The sequence below is a fragment of the Anser brachyrhynchus genome (assembly GCF_964034855.1).
Source record: "Anser brachyrhynchus genome assembly, chromosome: 37".
Classification (NCBI taxonomy): domain Eukaryota; kingdom Metazoa; phylum Chordata; class Aves; order Anseriformes; family Anatidae; genus Anser; species Anser brachyrhynchus.
Window position 1 is genome coordinate 114,823 of NC_137730.1, and position 20,396 is coordinate 135,218.

At 62.3% G+C, this 20,396-nt stretch overlaps 3 protein-coding genes across 3 annotated transcripts; 2 read left to right on the top strand and 1 right to left on the bottom strand.

The window, feature by feature from the left end:
* The first annotated feature begins 7,418 nt into the window (after window positions 1-7,418).
* On the top strand, window positions 7,419-8,691 carry LOC308184576 (uncharacterized protein). Its single transcript, XM_080571778.1, has 3 exons — window positions 7,419-7,710; window positions 7,979-8,070; window positions 8,180-8,691. The coding sequence occupies exons 1-3, from the start codon at window positions 7,610-7,612 to the stop codon at window positions 8,656-8,658; spliced, it is 672 nt and encodes a 223-aa protein (XP_080427904.1). The 5' UTR covers window positions 7,419-7,609; the 3' UTR covers window positions 8,659-8,691.
* A 2,136-nt stretch (window positions 8,692-10,827) lies between these two features.
* Window positions 10,828-13,280, top strand: LOC308184585 (mucin-3A-like; the record flags this gene model as incomplete). The annotated part of the gene is made up of 7 exons (XM_080571787.1): window positions 10,828-11,287; window positions 11,417-11,475; window positions 11,675-11,820; window positions 12,233-12,298; window positions 12,388-12,550; window positions 12,656-12,817; window positions 13,190-13,280. Exons 1-7 carry the CDS (start codon window positions 11,108-11,110, stop codon window positions 13,278-13,280), a joined length of 867 nt encoding a protein of 288 aa, XP_080427913.1. The 5' UTR covers window positions 10,828-11,107.
* Window positions 13,281-17,983: 4,703 nt separating this feature from the next.
* Window positions 17,984-19,365, bottom strand: LOC308184586 (mucin-17-like; the record flags this gene model as incomplete). The annotated part of the gene is made up of 4 exons (XM_080571788.1): window positions 17,984-18,497; window positions 18,745-18,872; window positions 18,970-19,077; window positions 19,290-19,365. 4 exons carry the CDS (start codon window positions 19,363-19,365, stop codon window positions 18,087-18,089), a joined length of 723 nt encoding a protein of 240 aa, XP_080427914.1. The 3' UTR covers window positions 17,984-18,086.
* Window positions 19,366-20,396: the final 1,031 nt, after the last annotated feature.

Here is a 20,396-nt window from a genome sequence, read left to right on the forward strand (position 1 = left end):
CCACCACCTCGAGCCCAACCACAACAACCACGACCCCAACAACCACCACCACCTCGAGCCCGACCACCATCACCACCACCACAAGCCCGACCACCACCACCTTGACCCTGACCACCACCACCACGAGCCCGACCACCACCACCACCACCATGAGCCCGACCACCACCACCACCACCTCGAGCCCGACCACCACCACCACCTCGAGCACAACCACCACCACAGCCTCGAGCCCCACCACCACAACCACGACCCCAACCACCACCACCACCACCTCGAGCCCGACCACAACAACCACGACCCCAACCACCACCACCACATCGAGCCCAACCACCACCACCACCACCACAAGCCCAACCACCACCACCTCGACCCTGACCACCACCACCACCACGAGCCCGACCACCACCACCACCTCGAGCCCGACCACCACCACCACCTCGAGCCTGACCACCACCACCACCACGAGCCCGACCACCGCCACCACCTCAAGCCCGACCACCACCACCACCCCCTCAAGCACGACCACCACCACCACCTCGAGCCCGACCACCACAACCACGACCCCAACCACCACAACCACCACCACCCCGAGCCCGACCACCAAAACCACAAGCCCAACCACCACCACCACCACCACAAGCTCAATCACCACAAACCCAACCACAACCACCATAGCCTCAAGCCCAACCACCACCACCATGAGCCCGACCACCACCACCATCACCACGAGCCCGACCACCACCACCACCTTGAGCCCGACCACCACCACCTTCAGCCCAACCACCACCACCACCACCACCTTAAGCCCGACCACCACCACCACAACCACCTTGAGCCCAACCACCACAGCCACCACCTTGAGCCCAACCACCACAACCACGACCCCAACCACCACCACCACCACCTTGAGCCCGACCACCACAACCACGACCCCAACCACCACCACCACCTCGAGCCCGACCGCCACAACCACGACCCCAACCACCACCACCACCACCTCGAGTCCGACCACCACCACCACGAGCCCGACCACCACCACCACCTCGAGCACGACCGCCACAACCACGACCCCAACCACCACCACCACCACCTTGAGCCCGACCACCACAACCACGACCCCAACCACCACCACCACCTCGAGCCCGACCACAACCACCACCTCAGGCACGACCACCACCACCACCACCTCGAGCCCGACCACCATCACCACCACCACAAGCCCGACCACCACCACCTCGACCCTGACCACCACCACCACGAGCCCGACCACCACCACCACCACCATGAGCCCGACCACCACCACCACCACCTCGAGCCCGACCACAACAACCACGACCCCAACCACCACCACCACATCGAGCCCAACCACCACCACCACAAGCCCAACCACCACCACCTCGACCCTGACCACCACCACCACCACGAGCCCGACCACCACCACCACCTCGAGCCCGACCACCACCACCACCTCGAGCCTGACCACCACCACCACCACGAGCCCGACCACCGCCACCACCTCAAGCCCGACCACCACCACCACCACCACGAGCCTGACCACCACCACCACCTCGAGCCCAACCACCACAACCACAACCCCAACCACCACCACCCCCTCAAGCACGACCACCACCACCACCTCGAGCCCGACCACCGCAACCACGACCCCAACCACCACAACCACCACCACCCCGAGCCCGACCACCAAAACCACAAGCCCAACCACCACCACCACCACCACAAGCTCAATCACCACAAACCCAACCACAACCACCATAGCCTCAAGCCCAACCACCACCACCATGAGCCCGACCACCACCACCATCACCACGAGCCCGACCACCACCACCACCACCTTGAGCCCGACCACCACCACCTTCAGCCCAACCACCACCACCACCACCACCTTAAGCCCGACCACCACCACCACAACCACCTTGAGCCCAACCACCACAGCCACCACCTTGAGCCCAACCACCACAACCACGACCCCAACCACCACCACCACCTCGAGCCCGACCGCCACAACCACGACCCCAACCACCATCACCACCACCTCGAGTCCGACCACCACCACCACGAGCCCGACCACCACCACCACCTCGAGCACGACCGCCACAACCACGACCCCAACCACCACCACCACCACCTTGAGCCCGACCACCACCACCACGACCCAAACCACCACCACCACCTCGAGCCCGACCACAACCACCACCTCAGGCACGACCACCACCACCACCACCTCGAGCCCGACCACCACCACCACCTCAGGCACGACGACCACCACAACCTCGAGCCCGACCACCACCACAACCTCGAGCCCGACCACCACCACCACCACGAGCCCGACCACCACCACCACCTCGAGCCCGACCACCACCACCACCACCTTGAGCCCGACCACAACAACCACAACCCCAACCACCACCACCACGTCGAACCCGACCACCACCACCACCACCACAAGCCCGACCACCACCACCTCGACCCTGACCACCACCACCAGCACCTCGAGCACGACCACCGCCACCACCACGAGCCCGACCACCAAAACCACGACCCCAACCACCACCACCACCTCAAGCCCAACCACCACCACCACAAGCCCAACCACCTCCACCACCACCACAAGCCCAACCACCACCACCACAAGTCCGATCACCACAAGCCCAACCACAACCACTACAGCCTCGAGCCCGACCACCACCACCACCACCTCGAGCCCGACCACCACCACCACGAGCCCGACCACCACCCCCACCTCGAGCCCGACCACCACCACCACCTCGAGCACGACCACCACCACAGCCTCGAGCCCAATCACCACAACCATGACCCCAACCACCACCACCACCACCTTGAGCCCGACCACCACAACCACGACCCCAACAACCACCACCTCAACCCTGACCACCACCACCACGAGCCCCACCACCACAACCACGACCCCAACCACCACCACCACATCGAGCCCGACCACAACCACCACCTCGAGCACGACCACCACCACCACCACCTCGAGCCCGACCACCACCACCACCTCGAGCATGACCACCACCACCACCTCGAGCACGACCACCACAACCACAACCCCAACCACCACCACCACCACCTTGAGCCCGACCACCACCACCACGACCCCAACCACCACCACCACCTCGAGCCTGACCACCACCACCACCTCAGGCACGACCACCACTACAGCCTCGAGCCCGACCACCACAACCACAACCACGACCCCGACCACCACCACCACCACCTCGAGCCCGACCACCACCACCACCACGAGCCCGATCACCACCACCACCTCGAGCCCGACCACCACCACCACCACCTTGAGCCCGACCACAACAACCACAACCCCAACCACCACCACCACGTCGAGCCCGACCACCACCACCACCACCACAAGCCCGACCACCACCACCTCGACCCTGACCACCACCACCAGCACCTCGAGCACGATCACCACCACCACCACGAGCCCGACCACCAAAACCACGACCCCAACCACCACCACCACCTCAAGCCCAACCACCACCACCACAAGCCCAACCACCACCACCACAAGCCCAACCACCACCACCACAAGCCCGATCACCACAAGCCCAACCACAACCACTACAGCCTCGAGCCCGACCCCAACCACCACCACCTTGAGCACGACCACCACCACCACCACCACGAGCCCGACCACCACCACCTCGAGCACGACCACCACCACCACCTCGAGCACGACCACCACCACAGCCTCGAGCCTGACCACCACAACCACGACCCCAACAACCACCACCACCACCTTGAGCCCGACCACCACAACCACGACCCCAACCACCACCACCACCTCGAGCCCGACCACCACTACCACCACGAGCCCGAACACCACCACCACCTCAAGCACGACTACCACCACCACCTCGAGCCCGACCACCACCACGAGCCCAACCACCACCACCACGACCCCAGCACCACAACCACCACCACCACCACCTCGAGCCCGACCACCACAACCACAAGCCCAACCACCACCACCACCACCACAAGCCCAATCACCACAAGCCCAACCACAGCCACCATAGCCTCAAGCCCAACCACCACCTCGAGCCCGACCACCACCACCACCATGAGCCCGACCACCACCACCACCACCTCGAGCCCGACCACCACCACCACCACCACCACGAGCCCGACCACCACCACCACCACCACCACGAGCCCGACCACCACCACCACCACCTCGAGCCCAACCACCACCACCACCGCCTCGAGCCCGACCACCACCACCACCTCGAGCCCGACCACCACCACCGCGACCCCAACCACCACCACCACCACGAGCCCGACCACCACAACCACGACCCCAACCACCACCACCACCTCGAGCCCGACCACCACCACCACCACCACCACGAGCCTGACCACCACCACCAGCACAAGCCCGACCACCACCACCACCACCTCGAGCACGACCACCACCACAGCCTCGAGCCTGACAACCACAACCACAACCCCAACCACCACCACCACCACCACAAGCCCAATCACCACAAGCCCAACCACAACCACCACCACCTCAAGCCCAGCCACCACCAACATGAGCCCGACCACCACCACCACCTCTAGCCTGACCACGACCACCACCACCACCTCGAGCACGACCACCACCACCACCACCTTGAGCCCGACCACAACAACCACAACCCCAACCACCACCACCACATCGAGCCCAACCACCACCACCACCACCACAAGCCCAACCACCACCACCTCGACCCTGACCACCACCACCACCACCTCGAGCACGACCACCACCACCACCACGAGCCCGACCACCACCACCACCACGAGCCCGACCACCACCACCACCTCGAGCCCGATCACCACCACCACCTCGAGCCTGACCACCACCACCACCACGAGCCCGACCACCACCACCACCTCAAGCCCAACCACCACCACCATGAGCCCGACCACCACCACCACCTCGAGCCCGACCATGACCACCACCACCACCTCGAGCACGACCACCACCACCACCACCTTGAGCCCGACCACCAAAACCACGACCCCAACCACCACAACCACCTCAAGCCTAACCACCACCGCCACAAGTCCAACCACCACCACCACAAGCCCAACCACCACCACCACCACCACAAGCCCCACCACCACCACCACCACCTCGAGCCCGACCACCACCACCACCACCACAAGCCCCACCACCACCACCACAACCACCATGAGCCTGACCACCACCACCACCACGAGCCCGACCACCACCACCACCACCTCGAGCCCGACCACCACTACCACTACTCGCTCCAGCACCACCACGACCACCACCCCAGGTACCACCCCTCCCACCTTTGGCTGCCCCCAGGGCAGGTTCCTCACCCCACATCTCCCAGCCCCACCTCACCTGGTCTTTTCTAGGGGTCTGTGAAAATGGAGGCACTTGGGTCAATGGCCAATGCGTGTGCCCGCCGGGATATACGGGCAACACCTGCAGTTACGGTGAGAGCAGTATCGAGACCAAAGCCGGTAAGGAGCCATCTGCGCCCACCTCCAGCCCACGGAGGGGCAAATCTTCTGGGAAGAACCAGGAGGGGGGCTTCCTCATGGGGAGGGCATGGTCTCTGAGCAGGGCATGAACACACAGCACCCTAAGGTGTTGGCAGTGAGTTTTCTAACCATGGAATTATCATGGAGCACCCAACGTTGTGGGCAAGGTGTTTCCCAACAAGCACAAGGTCCTACAGCACCCAAAGTTGGGGGTAAGAAGTTCCCCAACCTCCACAAGGTCCCACAGCACCCAAAGGTGCAAGGAGAAGCATGGGGCGGGGGACCACAGCTGAGGTCCAAACAGTGGCAGCCAAGGATCAGGTTCCCCCTTAGCACAGCTCCAGAGGGCTGGGGGCCTGCCCTTAAATGCCCCCCCTGCAGCAATAAGCAGATGCTGGAGGTCCCAGGTGAGCCCAGTTGGGGCCATTAAGGCTTGTTAGTGCCCTGCAGGGCTCAGCAGAAATGCTCAGGCTGTTGGGGTTGTCTTCTCCTGCTCCTGGGTCTCATCCCCTGCCTTCCCCCAAAGAGACCAACGTGTCCGTGAGTGTGGAGCTGCGGGTCACCAACCAGGAGTTCTCCGAGGACCTCCGAAACAAAAGCTCCAACGCCTACCAGAACTTTGTCCTCAGCTTCACCCAGCAGGTGGGACTCTGCTTGTTCCCCTATGGGGTCTTCTCCTTCCTCGTTAGGGGTGTGCTTGTTTGTGGGATCCCCGAGGTGGGGAAGGAACATGAGAGGGAAGGGAGTGGGGCCCTGATACCCAGCCTGCAGCCTCCTTCTCTTCCAGATGGACGTCTTCTACCGCAACATTGAAGGCTACCAGGGCATCGAGATCCTAAGTCTGTCGTGAGTGTTGGGGTGCTGGCCTCTGGGAGAGGGTTTTGGGGTGCTCTAACTGCCATTGGGGTGTTCCAGTGGGCATTGGGGTGCTCCAACTGGCCTCATGCTGGTCAATGATGAGGAGACATTGGGATGCTCCAACTGGCATTGCGGGTGCACCAACGGCCATTGGGGTGTTCCCTCAGGAACGGCAGCATCGTGGTGGATCACGCCATCATCATCGCTCTGCTGGTGACCGCCGATACCACGGAGAAGATCAATAACGTCACCAAGAATGTGAAGGAGGAGATTGTCCAAGCAGCAGCCCATCAGGAAAACTGCACTAACAACAGTGAGCCTCTGCCCCCCAGGGACCGGGTTGGGGTCCCCAGGGATGGGGTTGGGGCCCTCCATGACAGGGTTGGGGCCCTTGGGACCCCTTCAGGCCTAGGCCTTGGGGGCATGGTTGGAGTCTTCCGAGGACAGGGTTGGGGCACTGGGGAACCATTCGGGCCTGGCCTTGGGGACAAGGTTGCAGCCTCTGGGGACAGGCTTGGGGCCCTTTGAACAGGGTTGGGACATCCTGGACATGGTTGAGGCCCTTGGGATCCATTCAGGCCTAGGCCTGGGGCAGAGCTGGGGCCTCTGGGGACAGGACTGGGGCTCTTGGGACACCTGATGCCTAGGAGCTCTTCCACACGGCCTCTCCCTCTCCTTCCCAGGCAGCTTCTGCTTCAATGCCTCTGAAGTGATGATCACCCAAACCTCATTTAAATTCAACGCAACGTGTGAGCCCGAGGAGCGGGTTGTTTGTACCACCATGGGTGGGGTTCCAGGGGCATCTCCCCCTGGCCAACCCCCATCCCCTCCACAGCTTTTTGCCGCCAGGTCGCACCCAAGGGCTTTGAGGACTTCTACTACCCCAACACCACCAAAAGCGGCCTCAGCTGCGTGTCCAACTGCTCAGCCAGCACCGCCGGCGCCATCGACTGCAATGAGGGGCAGTGCCAGCTCACCCTGAGCGGCCCCCAGTGCTTGTAAGGACCACAGGGACAACCTCAGGGACACCCTCCAGGGCCCTGACGGGTGCTCTTGGCCCCACCAAAGGACCAGGGGCCGGGCTGGGGGTCTCAGCACCACGCTCAGCGCCACATCTCCTCCCCACAGCTGCCGTGAGACCAACCTCTACTGGTTCCAGGGCAATCGGTGCAAGAGCCGGGTCAGCAAGATGGCCATGGGCATGGGCCTGGCCGTGGCGGCCTTGTGCTTGGTCATCTTCATCCTCGCTGCCTTCCTATTCAGGGCCAAGAGGCAGAAGTTGTTGGACAGGTGGGGAAACCCCAGGGGGTGGGGAGGGGAGGCATTAGGCATGGGAGGACCTCCACAAGTAGAGGCCCTCCTCTGTCCATGGAGGTCCTCTATGGAGTCTCCAGTTGTTGAATCTCCATCCTTGGAAGTCCTCAAGTGCACCCATCCGTGGTGCTTGGCCCCACCTCTGGTGGTCCTGATGGAGTGGGGCTTGCCCCCCCCGGTGCCTCTAAGACCCCCCAGTTGCCTCCAGGCCCACTCCCAATGTCAGAGTCTCTATACCCCCCAGGTCCAGAGACCTGACGGAGACCAAGCAGCACTGGTACGAGGAAGAGGATGAAAACTGGAGCCTCCCTGGGGGCTTCACCATTCAGAATGAAGGTATGGGGTTAGGGGGAGGAACCTACTGACTCCCATTATGGGATGATGGGATGGGGGGTTGGTGGGACCCCCACCCGGGGCACCCCCGTTGAGCTCCTTCACCCCACAGGTGCCCGTGAGGACACCATGCGGGTTGACCTGCAGTCCGTGGACACCTCGGCACAGGTAGGTCCCCCACCCACCCAAGGAGGGGGGAGCATATGGGGGGGCACCATCACCCCTCTCATGGACTCACCATGTGACTCCCCCCCTCAAAAAATCCCCCCCAGGTCCAGATCCAGAGGCCGGAGAGGATCACCACTCAGCTCTGAGCAGGGAGGGGAGGACACCAGGAGGCTGGTCCTCCCCCAGGGACCCACACAGCACTGTGAGATGCCCCCCCTGCTTTTCGGGGGTGGTCATGACCTCAAGTTGGGGGTCGTGACCCTGCCTTTTAAGGTCATGACCCCCACCCTTCCTGTAACACTTCATTTGGCCCCCACCTCTGCTTGCACATACTGGTCCTGGCCCTGCTCTCCTGGTGATGACCTCACTTTGGGGGGCCATGACGTCATTTCCAGGGTGTTCCCCCCCCACAGGTCACTTTAAGGGTCAGGAACCCCCCCCCTTCCTCCTGCATAGTTCTGGACCCCCTCCAATTCCAAATAAATAACTATCAAGTCACTGGTGTCACTGGTTTGTACGGGGATGGCCAGACCTGCTCCAATTCCCCAGAAATAACTACTAAGGCACTGGTGGCACTGGTTTGTACTGGGATGGCTCCAGCACGCCTGGGGCTGTTAATTCCTTGCCCTGGGACAGCTCCAGGCAGGGACGCGTGGCTCCTCCCTGCAGGGGGGCAAAGTTCCCCACTGCCACTCCTGCCCCAGGCATGGCTCCGCACCGGGATGCTGCCGGTGGCACTGGGGGGCTGGGGGTCACCAAGATGGGGTCTTGCACCTGGATCTTCCTCCTCCTCTTCCTCCTCCTCCTCCACAGGGTTGCAGTGGGTGAGTGGAGCCCGGCCAGGCGGCACTGAAACACAGATGTGGGGGGTGGGAGGGGGCGGCCTCTCCTGAGGCATCTCCTCGGGGTGCATTGGGGAGGCTGAGAGGGGAGTCAGCCTCCACAGCCCGAGGTGGCACCATCCTGGTTGGGATGGGGACAGGGACATTGGGGACAGGGCTAGAGACAATGACAGGGACAAGGACATTGGGGACGGGGATGGGGACACCACACAACTCCCTTCTCTGGGGTGCCGGCAGTGACAAAGGGGGAGTGGAGGCCAAGTATTTGTCATCCCAGCTGTCTCTGTCCTCACGTGAAGCTCCCGAGGTGCTCACGTGCGTCCTCACCCCACCGCGCCTTGCACACTGCACGGGCGTGTAAACAGGCCTGGGGAGGGCGTGGGGAGAAAGCAAAAGAGAGGCAGAAGGTGGAGGGGTGAGGACACAGGGAAGGAAGGACGGGGCGAAGGGAAAGCCAGAGGGCAAGGTGGGGCCGCTGCGGGAGGGAAAGTGCGGGCAGCTCATGTGAGAGAGTGACCCCGAGGGGAGGCGAGAACAAGGACTGTGGGGAACAGAGAGGAACGGGGAAGTCCTTGCCCACACCTGAGAAGTGATAACACCAGGGAGGAATTGGCTGAGCCGCGCTCACGCTGTACGCAGGCGCTGCCACAAGCCCTGAGGACACCGCGAGCGCTGGAGTAACTGCGGCCTCTGGGATGAACATGGCACCCAACGCAACCACGACCATCAGCACTACTTCAACTACTACCACCATCCAAATCACAGCAGCCATGTTTGCAGCCAATACCGCCACCACGCTGCTGACCACCACCATCTCGAGCCCGACCACCTCCACCACCACCACCACTACAAGCCCGACCACCACCACTATGAGCCCCACCACCACCACCTCGAGCCCGACCACCACCACTGCTATGACAAGCCCAAAACCCACCACTACCACCTCAGACCCAACCACCACGACCACCTTGAGGCCCACCACCACAAGCCCGGCCACCACCACCACCACTACGAGCCCAACAACCACCACCATGAGCCCAACCACCACCACCGCTACGACAAGCCCCAAACCCACCACTACCACCTCAAACCCAACCACCACAACCACCACAACCACCTTGAGGCCCACCACCTCGAGCCCGACCACCACCACCACCTCGAGCACCACTATGAGCCCGACCACCACCACCACCTCGAGCCCCACCACCATGAGCCCGACCACCACCAACACCACAAGGCCAACCACCACCACCACCACCATGCGCCCAACCACCACCACCACACACCCAACCACCACCACTACCACCACCACCACACACCCAACCACCACCACCACCACCCCAGGTACCACACCCTCCCACCGTTGGCTGCCCCCAGAGCAGGTTCCTTGCCCTGCACCTCCAAGCCCCACCTCACCCGGTCTTTTCCAGGGGTCTGCGAAAATGGAGGCACCTGGGTCAACGGCCACTGTGTGTGCCCCCCGGGATACACAGGCAACACCTGCAGTTACGGCGAGAGCAGCATCGAGACCAAGGCCGGTATGGAGCCCTCTGCGTCCCCCTCCAGACCATGGGGGGCAAATCTTCTGGGGAGAAGCAGGAGGGGGCTTCTTCATGGGGAGGGCATGATCTCTGAGCAGGGCATGAACCCACAGCACCCAAAGGTGTAGGCATTGAGTTCACTAAACAGGGTGTTATCATGGAGCACCCAAAGGTGTGGGCAAGGTGTTGTCCAACCAGTGCCTTGTCCTGGAGCACCAAAAGATGCGAGCAAGGAGTTCCCCAACCACCACAAGCTCTCACAGCACCAAAAGGTGCAGGGAGAAACATGGGGCAGGGCAGGGGACCACAGCTGAGGTCCAAGCAGCAGACAGAAGCAGCCCAGGAGTGGGTCCCCCTCAGCACAACTCCAGAGAGCTGGGGGCCTGCCCTTAAACGTTCCCCCTGCAGCAATAAGCAGAGGCTGGAGGTCCCAGGTGAGCCCAGTTGGGGCCATTAAGGCTCATTAGTGCCCTGCAGGGCTCAGCAGCAATGCCCAGGGTGCTGGGGTTGTCTTCTCCTGTTCCTGAGTCTCATCTCCTGCCTTCCCCCAAAGAGACCAACGTGTCTGTGAGCGTGGAGCTGCGGGTCACCAACCAGGAGTTCTCCGAGGACCTCCGAAACGAAAGCTCTACTGCCTACCAGAACTTCGTCCAAAGGTTCACCCAGCAGGTGGGACGCTGCTCATTCCCCCATGGGGTCTTCTCCGTCCTTGTTAGGGGTGTGCTTGTTTTGGGGGGACCCCAAGGTGGGGAAGGAACGGGGCCCCGATACCCGGCCTGCAGCCTCCTTCTCTTCCAGATGGACATCTTCTACCGCAACATTGAAGGCTACCAGGGCATCAAGATCCTGAGTCTGTTGTGAGTGTTGGGCTGCTGGCCTCTGGGAGAGGGTTTCAGGGTGCTCTAACTGCCACTGGGGTGCTCCAGTGGGCATTGGGCTGCTCCGATTGCTATTGAGGTGCCCCAACTGGCCTCATGCTGGTCAATGATGAGGGGATATTGGGGTGCTCCAACTGGTTTTGAGGCTACACCAATGGGCATTGGGGTGTCCCCTCAGGCCGGGCAGCATCGTGGTGGATCACGCCATCATCGTCGCTCTGCTGGTGACCACCGATACCACCGAGAAGATCAATAACGTCACCAAGAATGTGAAGGAGGAGATTGTCCAAGCAGCAGCCCATCAGGAAAACTGCACTAACAACAGTGAGCTTCTACCCCCCAGGGACAGGCCTGGGTCCTCCATGAAGTGGTTGGGTCCTCCATGATGGGGTTGGGACCCCCCAGAGACAGGGTTGGGGCCCTCCATGACGGGGTTGGGACCCTTGGCACCCCTTTGGGCCTAGGCCTTGGGGGCATGGTTGAAGTGTTCTGAGGATAGGGTTGGGGCCCTGGGGAACCGTTCGGGCCTAGGCCTTGGGGATGAGGTTTTGGCCTCTGGGGACAGGCTTAGGGCCCTTTTGACAGGGTTGGGGACTCCTGGACATGGTTGAGGCCCTGGGGATCCATTCGGGCCTAGGCCTGGGGCAGAGTTGGGGCCTCCAGGGACAGGGTTGTGGCCCTGAGGACCCCTGAGGCCCGGGGGCTCTTCCAAGCAGCCTGTCCCTCTCCTTCCCAGGCAGCTTCTGCTTCAACGCCTCCGAAGTGACAATCACCCAACCCTCGTTTGAGTTCAATGCAATGGGTGAGCCCGTGGGGTGGGTTGTTTGCGGTAAACCATGGGTGGGGGTCCAGGGGCATCTCCCCCTGGCCAACCCCCATCCCCCTCCGCAGCATTTTGCCGCCAGGTCGCACCCAAGGGCTTCGAGGACTTCTACTACCCCAACACCACCAAAAGCGGCCTCAGCTGCGTGTCCAACTGCTCGGCCAACACCGCCGGTTTCATTGACTGCAATGAGGGGCAGTGCCAGCTCACCCTGAGCGGCCCCCAGTGCTTGTAAGGGCTGCAGAGATGCCATGGTGGCCATGGAGGGGACTACCTGCAGCCCGCAGGCCCTGCCAGGGTGTCTTGGCCTCACCAACACCATGCTCTTCCCCCCAGCTGCCACGAGACCAACCTCTACTGGTACCAGGATGATCGGTGCAAGAGCCGGGTCAGCAAGATGACCGTGGGCCTGAGCGTGGCCGTGGCGGCCTTGTTCTTGGTCATCCTCGTCCTCGCCATCTTCCTCTTCAGGGCTAAGAGGCCAAAGTCATCTGAGAGGTGGGGGGATCCTGCGGCATGGGGGGGAGGAGGTGGTGGGCACGAGAAGGGACCTGGAGGAAGGGCTGATGGGTGGGTGGGTGGTGGGGTGGGGGAGAGGTGGATGGACGGGAGAGCCCAGGCGGTGGTTGAGATCCTCTGTCCGTAGTAGACCTTCCACCTATGGACGTCCTCCACCCATGGAGTCTCTAGTTGTAGAGTCTCCATCCGTGGAGGTCCTCAAGCACACCCATCCATGCTGCTTGGCCACTACCTCTGGTGGCCCCAATGGGTCGAGGCTTGGCCCCCCCAGTGCCTCCTGGCCCCCCCGGGGCCTCCTGCCATTCCCCCCCCCCCAGTGTCACAGCCCCACAGCATCCCATCCCGTTCCAGTTCCAGTGACCTGAGCAAGGACAAGGAGCACTGTTATGAGGAAGTGAACGAAAACTGGAGCCTGCCCAGGGCGCTTCGTCATCCAAAATGAAGGTACAATGGGGTGAAGGGGGGGAGGGGGGGGGAGGGGTGGGAGGGACCCCCCCACCCAGAGCACCCCCATGGAGCTCCATTGCCCTACAGGTGCCCATTATACAATATGTGTTGACCTGAAGTCCGTGGACGCCTCGGTACAAGTGGGTCCCCCCACCCCCCCCGGGGGGGGGTGGGAAAGGGGGGGGGGGGGGGTCACAGGTGGAGGGACATGTGAGGGGAGGGAACGCGACACCCCCCCCCCCCCCCCCGTCCCCACTCACAGCTTCACCATGGGACCCCTCCCCCCCCCCCCCAAAAAAATACCCCCCTTCAGGTCCAAATGCAGAGGCCAGAGAGGATCGCCACGCAGCTCTGAGCAGGGAGGGGGGGGGACACCAGGAGGCTGCCCCCCCCACCCCAGGACCCGCACAGCACTGTGGGATACCCCCCCCTGCTTTTGTGGGGGGGGGGTCATGACCTCAAGTTGGGGGTCGTGGCCCTCCCTTTTAAGGTCACGACCCCCACCTTTCCTGTAGCACTTCATTTGGCCCCCACCTCTGATTGCACAAACAGGTCCTGGCCCTGCTCTCCTGGTGATGACCTCACTTGGGGGGGGGCCATGATGTCATTTCCGGGGTGCCCTCTCCCCCCCCCCCCCCCAGTTCCCTTTAAGGGCCAGGACGCCCTCTCCCTCATGCGTAGGGCTGGACCCCCTCCAATTCAAATAAATAACTACCAAGTCACTGGTGGCACTGGTTTGTACTCATTTGTACTGGGATGCTCCCAACATGCATTCCTTGGGGAAAAGGGGGAGAGAGTATGGGGGGGTGGAGCGGGGGTAGGGGTCCCTGGAAAAGTGCCCCCAACCTCAGCATTTCAAGGTGGTACGTTCCCCATTAAAAAAAAAATTTAAAAAAAGTAAAAAATAAAAAAAAATGGGATTTGGGGTCATTTGGGACATTACAGTGCAGAAAACATGCCCTGTGAATTGTGGGGGGGTGGGGGGGAGATCTTGTGGGGACCCCTCCTCAAGACCCCCATGGGACGCCCCCCAGCCATGACACCCCCCCCCCCCATAGCCCCCTCCCCATCCTTGTTTCCCATGGGACCCTCACCCCCAAGACAGCACCCACCTGGGACACCACCACCCCCCCCCCCCATTGGGGAACACCCCCCCAGGGACCCCTTCCTCACGTCCCATCATGTCCCATTGTGTGCCCCCCCCCCACACACACACAGGGAGACCGAGGCCATTTCTCCCCTTCCCCCCCCGACCCCCCCGGCCCTTATGGGGCAGTTTCAGAGCCTCCTGGACTTTGCCCCCACCCACGCCTCAGCCGCTGACGTCAATGCCACCTAAGGGTGTCACGGGTGACACCGAGGCGACACCAGTGCTAATTTTAGCACAGGGCGGCGGTGCGGAAAAAGGGGGCCCCCCCCCCCGTGCTGGCACACAAGCCCTGCGTGTTCCCTCCACCCCTCCCCGTGGGAACCATGGGGACAAGGACACGGTGCCACCATCCCCTGCCAAAGGGCGCCCCCATGGGTGCCGCCACCCAACCCCTGTCCACAGCACCCCACGGTGCTGGGGGGGGGGGGGGGGGGGGGCAGGGAGGCATGGGAGGTAGTGGGGGGGGTTGACCCCTTCCCCAACCCTGTGCCCCTCCACCCCCCCCCCCCCCCCCCCCTTCCCAGCACAAGGGACAAAGGAGATACAGGACAGGGCGTCACCATCAGGCTGGCACCTCTGGGTGATAGGCACAACTATGGACATACTGGGGTGTTTTGGGGCCATCGTAGGGGACATTTTCAGCTGTTCGGGTACATCTGGGGGTCTTTGGGGCTTCAGGTCCAGTTTTGGGGCCATTTGGGTGGATTTCAGGTCCAGTTTGGGGGTGTTTGAGGTATCTGAGGCTGTTCAGGGGCATTTTGGGTTATTCCAGATCCATTCCAGGTCCAATTTGGGGCCATTTGGGGCATTTGAGTCCATATAGGGCCATTTGGAGCCATTTGTGGATATTTTGTGTTTTTTTTTTTTTTTCAGGTCAATTCCAGGTCCAACTTTCAGGCTGCTTTGGAGCCATTCTGGGGCACTTTGGGGCTTTTCTGTTCCAGGGCTGTCTAGGGGTCCACTTTCAGGCCATTTCCGGTCCGGTTTGGGGCATTTGGGGGCTGTTTGGGGAGATTTGGGGACATTTAGGAGTGTTTTGTGGCCACTTTGGGGCAATTGGTGTCCATTTTTGAGGCATTTCGGGCAATTTGGGAGCACATCCATGTCCCTGGTGTCCCCCAACCCCATCAGTGATGTCCCCCCATTCCTGATGTCCCCCATCTCCATCCCCATCCCTGGTGCCCCCCATCTCCATCCACCATATCCTCTGTCCCCAACATCTCCCATTTGCTGGTGCCAAAGCCCAGGGAGCTGCCAGGACCTGTAGGGCTGGGGGGATCTGGGGCAAATCTGACTCAAATTTGAGACCTGGGGCTGGGGATTTGTGGGTTCTGGTTGCCCCCACCACTGGTGGAGACCCCCCAGAAGGACCCAGATGGACCCCAGCAGCTGCAGCCCCAAGGGGGCCGCAGTTGGGCAGTTCCCACCATGGCCCCGACGTCCCCTGTGACCATGGCTGGCGTGGGGCCAGTGGCAGCAGCAGAATTTTTGTTGGGATGCACAGAATTTTTATTGGGATTGCCCATCCATAAGTGGGATGGGCAGGCGCTGGCCGGGAGTCCTGTCCCCCACTGCCAGGATCTGCAAACACAGGTCTTTCCTCCTCCTCGCTGAACAAACAAACGCACCCAGGTCCTGCCAAGCCCATTTCCAGTCACTGCTGGGCTGTCCTGGGCCACTTCCAGCTCTGCCAAGGTCCTGCAGATTGCTTCCAAATATGGTTGGGTCTTCCCAGAGCATTTCCAGCCGTGGTTGGGTCTTCCAGAAGCATTTGGAGCCATGGTTTGCTCTTCAAAGTGCATTTCAAGTCATGATTGTGTCTTCCAAGAGCATTTCCAGCCATGGTTGTGTCTCCCAGTTGGGTCTCCCCAGGTTGACTCCTGGCCGAGACTTCCCAAATTGTTCCCAGCCACATCTGCTTCTTCCCAGTTTACTTCCGAGGGCACCGTGGTGAGCTGGAGGCAACATTGTCCTTGGAATCAGCATCGTTGATCAGGTCCTGGAAGTGCTGGTGGGCACCGAGGTGAGGAGGAGGCAACATCGTCCTTGGAATCAACATCGTTGAGAAGGTTCTGGAAGTGCTGGTCAGCAATGAGGTGAGGAGGAGCCAGCGAAGACCTTGGAGGAGAATCATTGAGAAGATTCTTGGCTTCCACATCCCCCCGACCCACAGCGCTCTGCCCCACATCCCCCTGCCCCCATCCCAGCCCCACACCCTTTGTTCCCACCCCACATTCCCCTGCCCCACATCTCTCAGTACCTGGGTCACAACTGGGGCCTCAGTGAGGGTCTGGCGATCTGCATCTGGGGTGGTGGAGAGAAAGGAGAAGGGGACAGAGGTGAGATGGGTCCGGGTGGGCTGAGGGGTGGAGAGTGGGTGCAGGGCGGGGGATGTGTCTTGGGGGCGCCCACCGGGATGTCGGTGTTCACCCGTTCCAGCGAGGCCGTGAAGCTCCGTAGGCTGCCGCCTGTTGGGGACATGGGTGGGGGGCGATGGGGTGAGCGGTGGGGCTGGGGGAGCAGCTGTGGTCCCACCGCCCCCCCCAGTGCTGCCCCCCGGAGCCCTCCCGACCTGGGTCGGTGGCGTTGCTGTTGCTGAGGACGAAGCCATCGGATGCCGTCCAGGTGCCACCTTCGTTCTCGTACCAGCTCTCCTCAACGGTGGCCGAAGCATTCCTGGGGGACAGCGCCAGGGGGCTCGCAGGGGGCAGAAGGAACAGAGGAGGGGGCTGTCCGCCCCCCCCCCCAAGCCTGCCCAGATGTCCACCAACAACCCCATTCTGAACCCAAACCAAGGCCAGGTGTTTGCCACCAGCCCACGTGTCCGTCACCAACCAACCAACCCAAAAGACCCCGGACCATCCAATGCAATTAAACCCAACCCAACCAACCCAACCCATCCAACCTAACCCAACTCGACCCAGAAGACCCCAACCCAACCAACCCAGAAGACCCCAAAACATTCAACCCTACTAAACCCAACACTACTAAACCCAATCTAACCACCCCAACCCATCCAAACCAAAACACCCCAACCCAACTCACCTCAACCCAACCAACCCAACCAACTCAATCCAATCCACCCCAACAACCCCTGCCCCTCTACCTCTTCCTGCCCTTCTTCCGTATCACCAGCAGCACAGCAAGGGTGATGCAGGCGACGAGCAGCACCGTGACCACCACCCCCAACCCGGTGGCCACCTTGCTGACGCGCCCGGAGCACTGGGTGCCCGTGTACCAGTAGAGCGATTCATCCTGGCAGCTGCAGGGACAAACAAAGGTCAGGCCGGTGGTTCCAGGGGGCCGGGGGGCATGCAGGGGGACGCGTGGTGGCACTCACAAGCACTGTGGCCCGGTGCGGATGATGCGGCACTCGCCATGGTGGCAGTCCATGGTGCCGGGCGTGTTGGCCGTGCAGTTGGTGATGCAGCGGATGGTGCTGCTCGTGTTCTGCGCGTAGTAGTAGTCCTGGTAGCCAACGGGCGCCCGCTGCTGGCACAGTGCTGAGGAGGGTGCACGGGAGGGGGGTCAAATGGGGTGGTGGGGTGCGTAGGGGTTGGTGGGGTGCATAGGGGGCTCAGGGGATGCATACAGGGTCCATGGGGGTCACCCCAGGCACCCAGGCCTCACCGTCAAATGAAGTGGACTCCGTCATGTTCTTGATGATGGGACTGGGTGGCACCTTGAAGCAGACGATGGCTGCGGGGAGAGAGAGGCTGTCAGGGACCCTTCTCTGGGGCCTCCCCGAGGGGTCGGGCGGTGAGGGGGGAGGACGGGACACCCACAGGAGTCATTCTCGCAGTCGCCCTGGCTTTCGGCAGTCTCCTGAAGCTTCTGCACCAACTCCTTCGTCTTGTTCTGGAACTCCTCAGTCAGGTTGGGGCTGGCGGTGGTTCTGAAGATGACCTCGTGGTCCACGTTGAGGCCGCTGCCCACGGGGGAGGATGCGGAGGCTCCCCCAGCCCTGCGCACCCGGGCTCCCCGCCTGCTGGAGGCTGCCGGCACAATGCGGAGGATCTTCACGCCCTCGTAGCCAGGCACGGAGCTGTAGATCTTGGCCATCTGCCAGGGCGACGGGTGCCGTGAGGATGGGTCCGGTATGGCCCAGCCTCCCGTCACGGGGCCCAGCCTCCCGTCACAGGGCCCGGCCTCCCCTCTCGCTCCCAGCCTCCCCTCTCACTCCCGGTCTCCTGTTGTGCTCCCAAATTCCCCTTGCGCACCCTGGTCTCCCCTTCAGCTCCCAGCCTCCCCTCGGGTTCCCAGCCTCTCCTCACAGGGCCCAACCACCCCTCTTGCTCCTGGGCCTCACCTCCTGCCGGAATTGCTTCTCAAAGTTCTCATAGGCCTCCGAGCGGGGGTTCTGCAGCTCCTCCGTGTAGTCGAAGTTGGTGACGGTCACCACCAGCTCCACATTGGCCACGATCGTCCCCTCGATGGCTGCGAGAGGCAGGAGGGGGCTGAGTGCGGGGGGCCAGGGCCGGGCGGAGGTTGCAGGCCAGGCGGAGGCCGTGGGCTGGGGGGAGGCCGCACTTACGGATCTCGGTGGTGATGGAGTCACTGAAGAACTCGCACAAGGGGCCGTAGAAGTCGGGGAGGCAGAGGCACTTGATGGAGTCGTAGGTGCCTCCGTTCTGGCAGACCACTGCGGGGAGAGCGGAGGTCAGGGGGCAGCCAGGGGTGGGGGGGGGTCCCGTGAGGAGACCCCAGGGAAGACAGGGGTGAGGGTCAACAATGGAGGCCTGGGAGGTGGAGTGGAGGAGGGAGGGGGCTGAGAGGAGGGAGGACAGGAGGGATGTAGAGGCTGACCTGGAGGAACCGTGGTGGTCGTTCTGGTGGTGGTGGTTGTTGGGGTGCTGGGGGTGGGGGTGGTGGTGGTTGCAGTAGTGGTGGTCGTGGTAGTGGTCTTTGGGGTGGTGGTGGTTGTCGTCATGATAGTGGTTATGGTGGTGGTTGTGGTCACTGGGACAGTGCTGGTGGTCACTGGAGCTGTGTTTGTTGTCACCGGAGCTGTACTGGTGGTCACTGGGGCAGTGCTGGTGGTCACTGGAGCTGTACTGGTGGTCACTGGGTTGGTTCTGGTGGTCACTGGGGCAGTGCTGGTGGTCACTGGAGCTGTACTGGTGGGCAATGGGTTGGTTCTGGTGGTCACTGGGGCTGTACTGCTGGTCACTGGAGCTGTACTGCTGGTCACTGGAGCTGTACTGGTGGTCACTGGAGCTGTACTGGTGGCCACTGAGGCGGTGGTGGTGGGCACTGGAGCTGTGCTGGTGGTCACTGGGGATGTAGTGGTGGTTACTGCGGCGGTACTTGTGGTCACGATGGTGGTGCTGGTAGTCACTGCAGGTGTAATGGTGGTCACTGGAGCTGTACTGGTGGGCACTGAGGGGGTGCTGGTGGTCACTGGAGCTGTACTCGTGGGCACTGGGACGGTGCTGGTGGTGTCTGGAGCTGTACTGGTGGGCACCAAGGCAATGCTGGTGGTCACTGGAGCTGTACTGGAGGGCACCAAGGCAGTGCTCCTGGTCACTGAAGCTGTACTGGTGGGCACCGGGGTGGTGTTGGTGGTCACTGGAGCTGTACTGGTGGGCACTGAGGTGCTACTGGTGGTCTCTGAGGCCGTGCTGGAGATCACTGGAGCTGTACTGGTGGGCACCCAGGTGGTGCTGGTGGGCACTGAGGCGGTGCTGGTGGTCACTGGAGCTGTACTGGTGGGCACTGAGGTGTTACTGGTGGTCTCTGAGGCGGAATTGGTGGTCACTGAGGTGGTGCTGGTGGTCACTGGAGCTGTGCTGGTGGGCACTGAGGTGCTACTGGTGGTCACTGGAGCTGTACTGGTGGGCACTGAGGTGCTACTGGTGGTCTCTGAGTTGGTGCTGGTGGTCACTGGAGCTGTACTGGTGGGCACTGAGGTGCTACTGGTGGTCTCTGAGGCGGTGCTGGTGGTCACTGGAGCTGTACTGG